Below are 9002 nucleotides of genomic sequence, written 5' to 3'. Positions count from 1 at the left end.
AATGCTACTTGGAAAGTTGAAACCTTGTTGTGGTTGACATTTGAAAAAGAAAACAAAATGTGTGTGACATCAGTAGAGTTCTTCCTGTCCAAGTGACTATTTGATTTTAACAACATTTGTGAAATCATGACAAAATAAAATTTATTTCATCTATTCGTTTTTTAATTTTTTAATTTATTTATTTTTTTGCAGTTATAATCATCATCATCACCATGTGGGAAATAAAAACAACTGAAACAATGTTGGTGGTAATTTTGATGTGAATTAAGTTTTCTTTTTAGATCCAAATCAAACATTTTCCAGATACAATTCTTTCACTGTAGAAGCCGACAGATCAATTTTGTCACGTTAGGATTCCCGAAGTCTGACATCAGTATATGTGCTGAATTCCTCCTCGGTCTTCTTCGATTTGCCGCTTTTCCTGGCAACAATAGTTGGGGCCGAGTAAACCAAAGAATCTTCCTCTCTCTGGGAAACAAGTCACGTGTTTTAAGACAAGAAGGTGGAAAGGTAAACACCTGGAGAACTTTTGGACTCACCTTCTGTACACGATTGGATCTTTTACTCCATGTTTGTGGACAAGCTGAACATTGAAGAAAGAAAATGCAGTTTTAGAAGCACTGGCATAAGATTGAGTTATGACTGATATTGTGTCCCTTACCCTTGAAACAAAAACATTGTTTGGTCTTGAGGTTGCATATGAGGAAGACTAACAGAATGAAGCTTAAGGCCAAAGCAGCTCCCAAGATGATGTTAATAGAGGTTAGTAACTCGCAGCTGCAGACATCTGAATTTGATGATAGGAGTACCAAAGTTTTACAGCAATTCAAGTTATTTGGACTTTTTCCAAAATATTTACAGGACCTTCAGTGAAGATTTTTTGTGTGTGTTTCATAAAAATCTCCCCACATGTGGCCACTGCACACAAGTAATTTCCAGCATCGGAGGAGCTGATGTTCTTCGAGAACGATTGAACACATTTCCGCATTGAGCCACCTGTATTCTTTTCACATTCTTCTCGAGTGTAAATGAAGCTGGGATGTGGGCCATTTTTTTCAGTTCGGAACCAGTAAATTTTGTGCCCATCAAAACAAGTTTGATTCTCAGAATGAGGGAAGACCGAGCACTTTAAGGTCACAGACTGTCCTGATTGGCTCCCATCAGTCCTCATGTCTTGAGTGACTGTAAGGACAGAGGGTTCTGCTTCTGGAAAGTCTGAAACACAAATTACACTTGAGGTCGTTTAATGCTGCATGACCAAAGGGTGCTCAATTCATTTATTCCAAGGGAAAGCAAGCTTAAGCAAATCGCTCCTGTCACATCCTTTGCACGCGACAAATTATATATTTATTTAAAAAAAAAAAAAAAAAAAAAAAAGGTATGTAAGTAAGTAGAAGTTCTGATTTTTTTAGTATTAAATTTATTGAATGTTAAATATTTGTTAGAAATTGTCATATTTACCTTTGACCTGCAAAAATATTCCCTTCAAAAATGTCACATCCTGAACATATGTTGTCCATTTGAAACAGTAGTAGACCGCCATGTCACTTTTTTGTACTTGACTAATTTGCAGAACAAACATTTCTGCTTCTTGTTTAGCAATGATGTGATGTCCTTTGCTTGATGTCCAATTGTAGGTTTCCTTAAAGGCTTCACTATGAGCTAAAAATTCTGGAAAAGTTCCAGAAACAAGTCGAATCCAAAAAAGAGTCGTGCGAATATTGTCTTTGCGATAGGGACAGCTTAGAGATACAATTTGTCCGACTGCTTTGGTCTCTGTTGAGAAGTAGGGACCAACCGCATATCCTGAACACAACAGAACAGAACAGTCAAAAACAAAAAATATGTTAACAACAGTAAAACACAACTTAACCATGTTTATAAATTTACAACGCATAGACTTGCCTCTATAGGGGATGAGCAGAAGCAGCAGATGAAGCGCCGTCTGCATTTTGTCGTCGTTTCAGCAAGTGAACAGCAGTCCATCGAGACAGCATCATACAATAATCGACTTGAATCCAATCACAGCAAAGGGGAGGGAACTATTTCACTGACATCTCATTGGCCTTTTCTACTGAAAATCTGTTTACTAAATTTGTGTCTGCATTATTTTGTCATAGCTTCTCAATATACTGTTCATGTATAACAAGCAGTTATTACGTTCATTGAGTTGCTCTCCTACATAATATACATCTACATGCTCGTAATTTAATCAATAGACAATTAGGAATCTTTTCCCAAACTCTTAGCTTAAGTTATTTTCAGTTGTTTGAATTTTAAGCACAAAATATTCTGTCCACGTTGTTCAGATTAAAAAATAATTACTACAAAAATGTACGTAAAGATTCCAAAAGACAGATGAATGAGACAGAGGAGAGCAAAGATTTACTGTATTTTCAGGCACATAAAAAAAGACGGATTTAATTAAAAAAAATTTTTTTTTGTAGTTTAGTCATTTGTTTTCGATAATTGTGTCAAGCCTATGACCTACTGACCTTTCATGCTGCTCTTCAGTAAGTCATTTGTATTCCTTATAAGGTTTAAGCCAATAGAGTTAAGGTTAGTAAAATAGACTTGGCTACTCTAAAACCTAATGCTTCTCTTACCTGATTTACTCATATGTTGGGTTCACTTCACAAACAATTGCAGTGGATATGTTCATTTTGTCATTATGTTCATGTTTTTTATCAACAAAGATGTTTGCAAAAGACACCCTTTGTGACTTTAGATGAGTTTTACAGATGAATATGAATGTGTCGCATTATTCCGTTCTATTGTGTTTTGCACTTTCCTGGGTGAGTGTTGGGGGTGGGGACTCATCTGTCTCGTCTACTGCAAGTTTCAAGGAGCTTAAGTCAGAGTAACAGAAAGCTACTGTACCTGAAAGACTCATTTACACCAGCAGACAACAGAGTAGACCTACTTTAACTGAAAAAATATTTCAAACACCATGTAAATGTTACATTAATATATGAGTACGCATGGTGAATAAAAATAACATGATAATAACATGATCTAAATATAAAATCTATTATATAAAAAAATATGATGATGAGTATTTCATTTGAATATTTCAAATTAATGAGTGAAGATTCAATAGTACAGTAATTAATATCTTAAAAATGTAGTTGTATCTGACTCACAGAATACATGGTGTAAATATTTCTAATAATAGATGCATGTAGTAATAAAGTATTCCCTTGAAAAACTAAATCATCCTGTAATGAGAAACATTAGTAAGCATTCCGTATTGAGCTTACAAGGAACGCACTTTGTCCCGTATTATCATGACACTCGAAAATCGTGTCTGATTTGTTGAATGAATACTGTAGGGTTTTTGTTGTTCTCTTCAAGGATCACTAATAGTGTTGAGGTACATTCGCCTGACTTTAGTGCAGGCAGTGTGGCATCAATTCCCAGTCAGTAGCGTTGTGATTGTGAGTCCGAATGGTTCTTGCTCAGCGTGTGCCCTGCAACTGTAATATGCAGTATTATTTTTTAGATTGTACAGCACATCTATTTTAAAAAGTGAAAATTTGATGTGATCTCCTATCAATGATTTCAGTTGCCTTTGCTGAGTTTGCACTCAGGTTTTCACATATAATATATATATATAAATTGATGTATGTAATTGAGCCAAGTCACTTCATTCGGACATACATGAAAATATTACTTGGACTTCCTCATCAAATGACCACTTATATCAGGGGTCGGGAACCCAAAATATTAAAAGAGCCATATTGGTAAAAAAAAAAAAAAAAGTCTAAAGCCTTATATAAGCCTTAAAATAGACCCTTTCAGACATACATATCTGTAAATTCCTGTATAAGGTGAGGCAGGATTTACCTGTGTCCTAGGTTACAGACATGGGGAGATGTCCTGGGAAATACCCGTGTTGGACACTTTCAGACATGTCCCGTGTTGACGACTCGATGCTCTCTTTGTGGCAATGGCGGCTGGCGGGACTTTGTAACCCGGAAATTACGTCATTTTTGGTGGGCATATGCAACAAAATAAACCACACATCCTATAGAGAGTGACGCACCACGTTACGGCTCTTGTACGATTCCGCCTCAAGTTTAACTTAATTTCAATATTAATGAATTAGAAGAATGTTTGAGTCAAGTTTGTCATCCTACAGAAACTATTTAAACAATATATATATACAGTGTATCACAAAAGTGAGTACATCATTCGCATTTCTGCAGATAATCAAGTATATCTTTTCATGGGACAACACTGACAAAATGACACTTTGACACAATGAAAAGTAGTCTGTGTGCAGCTTATATTATAGAGTTAATCTATTTTCCCCTCAAAATAACTCAAAATATAGCCATTGATATCTAAATCCCTGACAACAAAAGTGAGTATACCCCTTTGAAACAACGTACATCCCTAAATGTCCAAATTGAGTACTGCTTGTCAGTTTTTCTTCCAAAATGTCATGTGACTCATTACAGGAATGCTGTCAGCATTGCTGCAGAGATTGAAGAGGTAGGGGGTCAGCCTGTTAGTGCTAAGACCATACGCCGCACTCTACATCAAATTGGTGTGCATGGAATCTTGAGATCTTCTGAAGACGGTACACAAGCAAGCCCGCAAACAGTTTGCTGAAGACATGTCAACAAAGCACATGGATTACTGGAACCATGTCCGATGGTCTGATGAGACGGGAGGGCTATATATCATATTATATACCTATATATACTGTATATTAAAAAAAAACAAAATCGTTGTCTCGCCCACCCGGGTGGAATGATCTCCCCTTTCAAGCTCGGGATCTCTACCAGAGGCCTGGGAGCTTGAGGGTTCTGCGCAGGATCTTAGCCGTCCCTAGGATTGCGCTCTTCTGAACGGGGATGTCGGACGTTGTTCCCCGGTATCTGTTAGAGCCATGCACCCAGCTTGGGGGTTACTGCCCCTAGTGTCCTGATCACTACTGGCACCACTGTTGCCTTAACTTCCAAATTTTCTCCAACTCTTCCTTCAACCCTTGATATTTCTCCAGCTTTTTGTGTTCTTTTTTCTGATGTTGCTGTCACTCGGGATTGGTAAATCTATTACTACTGCTGTCTTCTGATGTTTATCCACCACCACTATGTCAGGCTGGTTGGCCATCACCAGTTTGTCTGTCTGGATCTGGAGGTCCCACAGGATCTTGGCTCAGTTGTTCTCGACCACTTTTGGAGGTGTTGCCCACCTTGACTCTGGGGTTTCCCGTCAGTACTCGGCACAGATGTTCCTGTACACTATGCCTGCTACCTGGTTATGTTGTTCCATGTATGCCATGCCTGCCACCATCTTACACATATTATAGATAGATAGATGGATGGATGGATGGATGGATGGATGGATGGATGGATGGATGGATGGATGGATGGATGGATGGATGGATGGATGGATGGATGGATGGATGGATGGATGGATGGATGGATGGATGGATGGATGGATGGATGGATGGATGGATAGATAGATAGATAGATAGATAGATAGATAGATAGATAGATAGATAGATAGATAGATAGATAGATAGATAGATAGATAGATAGATAGATAGATAGATAGATAGATAGATAGATAGATAGATACTAGTCCTCAAAAAATTAGCAAATTGTGATAGTTATTTTTCTGTAATGTACTGATAAACATTAGACTTTCATATATTTTTGATTCATTACACACAACTGAAGTAGTTCAAGCCTTTTAATGTTTTAATATTGATGATTTTGGCAAGAAAGTCAAGAAAAACAAAAAAATCCCGATCTCAAATTAGCATATTTCATCCAACCAATACAAAAAAGTGTTTTTAATACAAAAAAGTCAACCTTCAATTAATTATATCAGCTATGCACTCAATACTTGGTCAGGAATCCTTTTGCAGAAATGACTGCTTCAATGCGGCGTGGCATGGAGGCAATCAGCCTGTGGCACTGCTGAGGTATTATGGAGGCCCAGGATGCTTCGATAGCAGCCTTAAGCTCATCCACAGTGTTGGGCCTGGTGTTTCTCAACTTCTTCTTCACAATATCCCACAGATTCTCTATGGGGTTCAGGTCAGGAGAGTTGGCAGGCCAATTGAGCACAGTCATGCCATGGTCAGTAAACCATTTACCAGTGGTTTTGGCATTGTTAGCAGGTGCCAGGTCGTGCTGAAAAATGAGATCTTCATCTCCATGAAGCTTTTCAGCAGATGGAAGCATGAAGTGCTCCAAAATCTCCTGATACCTAGCTGCATTGACCCTGCCCTTGTTAAAACACAGTAGACCAACACCAGCAGCTGACATGGCACCCCCGACCATCACTGACTGTGGGTACTCGACCCTGGATTCCTGGCATTTAGGCATTTCCTTCTCCCCAGTCTTCCTCCAAACTCTGGCACCTTGATTTCCGAATGACATGCAACATTTGCTTTCATCTGAAAAAACTAATTTGGACCACTGAGCAATAGTCCAGTGCTGCTTCTCTGTAGCCCAGGTCAGGCGCTTCTGCCGCTGTTTCAGGTTCAAAAGTGGCTTGACCTGGGGAATGCGGCACCTGTAGCCCATTTCCAGCACACCTGTGCACAGTGGCTCTGGATGTTTGTACTCCAGACTCAGTCCACTGTTTCTGCAGGTCCCCCAAGGCCAGGAATCGGCCCTTCTCCACAATCTTTCTCAGGGTGCGGTCACCTCTTCTGGTTGTGCAGCGTTTCCTGCCACACCTTTTCCTTCCCACAGAATTCCCACTGAGGTGCCTTGATACAGCACTCTGGGAACTTAAGGCTTTAGGCCGCAATCGAAGCATCCTGAGCCTCCATAACACCTCAGCAGTGCCACAGGCTGATGGCCTCCATGCCACGCCGTGTTGAAGCAATCATTTCTGCAAAAGGATTCCCGACTAAGTATTGAGTGCATAGCTGATATAATTAATTGAAGGTTGACTTTTTTTGTATTAAAAAACACTTTTTTGTATTGGTCGGATGAAATATGCTAATTTTTTGAGATAGGGATTTTTTTTTCTTGACTTTTTTGCCAAAATCATCAATAATAAAACAATAAAAGGCTTGAACTACTTCAGTTGTGTGTAATGAATCCAAAATATATGAAAGTCTAATGTTTATCAGTATATTATGGAAAATAATGAACTTTAATTTTTTTAGAAGGACCTCATATATAATATTTCCCTGCTCTATCTTTTTCAATTTTCAAACATTTTTGAAAAAGCTTCAGGGAGCCACTAGGGCAGTGTTCAAGATCCGTGGGTTGCTGACCCCCGACTTACAGTATATTCAATTCACCAATTAAGTTGTATGCAGTATCACTTTTTGGAGTGTACTGCCACAAATGCTGCATGGAAAGTTGATGCCTTGTTGTGGTTGATGTTTGAAAGACAAAATACAAAAGTTTAAAACCAATAGTTTTTACTGCCCATATGACTGTTCCATTTGAAGCAACATTGACTGGACCAAACATTCCCACAATTTTTGGGAGTTTCTGACAAAACAATTTATTTATTTTATACCTTTATTGTTTGCAGTGATAAGTATCCACATCACCATTCGGAAAACAAAAACAAGGGAAGCAATATTTTGTGATAGAGTAGTAAATATAGTTATTCTTTTAGATCCAAGTTAACGTTTGCCAGATACGATTCTTTCACTGTAGAAGCCGACAGATCAATTTTGTCATGTTAGGAATCCCGACGTCTGACGTCAGTATATGTGCTAAATTCCCCTTCGGTCTGATTCGATTTGCCGCTTTTTCTGGTGACGATGGTTGGCACAGAATAAACCAGAGTCTCCTCCTCTCTCTAGAAAACAAGAAACATGTTGAGACAAGAAGTTACAAAGGTAAAGAACAAGTGGACAACTTCTCGATTTACCTGCTGCACATTATTAGATGTTTCATCAAGGGTTTGTGGACAAGCTGAACAATGAAGAGAGAAAATTCAATGTGGAACCCACTTGCATAAAAAGTAGTTATAATTAATATTGTGACAGCTACCTTTGCAGCAAAGACATCCTTTTGTCTTGAAGTAGTATGTAAGAAAAACTAAGAGAATCAAGCTTAAGGCCAAAGCAACACTCATGGCAATGTTAGTAGAACTCTGTAAATCACAGCCGCAGGCATCTGAAATTTGAGGATGAAAATAACACTTAAAAAAAATTTTTTTTTTTTTTTTTTTTTTTTTTTTTCTTAACAGCATTTCAAACTACTTGGACTAAATCTATTTACAATACCTTTTTTTGTGTTTCCCGTCAAAATCTCTGCACATGTGACCAACCCACATAAATAATATTCTGCATCTGCGGAGCTCTTATTTTTCGAGAAAGCATGAACACATTTCCGCACTGAGCCACTTGTAGTCTTTTCTTCATGGGTGTAAATGAAGCTGGGATATGTGCCATTTGTTTCAGGTCGGAACCAGTAAACTTTGTGTCCATCCAAATAAGTTTGATTCTCAGAATGAGGGAGAATCGAACACTGTGAGGTCAGAGGCGGTCCGAATAGGCTTGAATGTGTCCCCATGTTTTCAGTGACTGTAATAACAGAGGGCTCTGCTTCTGGGAAGTCTGAAAGACAAATTAGACTTGAGGTCTTTTATTGTGGCATTACCAAAGGGTACCAAATTCACTTCTTCCAAAAAAAAGCAAGCTAACGTAAATAACTACTGTAACAACCTTTGAAAGCGACATATTATGAATGTATAAGTTCGTTGGCCCAATACAAGGTAGAAGTACTGCATTTTGAAATTGTCATATTTACCTTTGACCTGCAGAAATATTCCCTTCAAAAAGATCACATCCTGAACATATCTTGTCCATTTGAAACAGTAGTAGACCGCCATGTCACTTTTTCGCACCTGATTAATTTGCAGAACAAATGTCGCTATTTCTTCTTTGGCAACGATGTGATGTCCAGTGCTTGATGTTTTAGAATGATTTTTGTCCAAGTCTTTGTTGCGAGCTAAAAATTCTGGAAAAGTTCCAGAACCAAGGCGAATCCAAAAAAGAATAACTT

General features: G+C 38.3%; 1 protein-coding gene and 1 long non-coding RNA gene across 2 annotated transcripts; both read right to left on the bottom strand.

The window, feature by feature from the left end:
* Positions 1 to 327: 327 nt before the first annotated feature.
* Positions 328 to 1951, bottom strand: LOC130923730 (uncharacterized). Its single transcript, XM_057849657.1, has 5 exons — positions 1906 to 1951; positions 1462 to 1806; positions 662 to 1215; positions 540 to 583; positions 328 to 468 (listed from the first exon to the last, which is right to left on the bottom strand). Exons 1-3 carry the CDS (start codon positions 1949 to 1951, stop codon positions 827 to 829), a joined length of 780 nt encoding a protein of 259 aa, XP_057705640.1. The 3' UTR covers positions 328 to 468; positions 540 to 583; positions 662 to 826.
* Positions 1952 to 7582: 5631 nt separating this feature from the next.
* Positions 7583 to 8113, bottom strand: LOC130923806 (uncharacterized). The gene is made up of 3 exons (XR_009064786.1): positions 7986 to 8113; positions 7864 to 7907; positions 7583 to 7791 (listed from the first exon to the last, which is right to left on the bottom strand). It is a non-coding gene; the product is annotated as an uncharacterized LOC130923806 (long non-coding RNA).
* Positions 8114 to 9002: the final 889 nt, after the last annotated feature.

Source organism: Corythoichthys intestinalis, chromosome 11 (assembly GCF_030265065.1).
Source record: "Corythoichthys intestinalis isolate RoL2023-P3 chromosome 11, ASM3026506v1, whole genome shotgun sequence".
NCBI classification, from domain to species: Eukaryota; Metazoa; Chordata; class Actinopteri; order Syngnathiformes; family Syngnathidae; genus Corythoichthys; species Corythoichthys intestinalis.
Note: the sequence above shows the minus strand (reverse complement) of the source record. Positions and strands in the feature narration are given on the sequence as shown.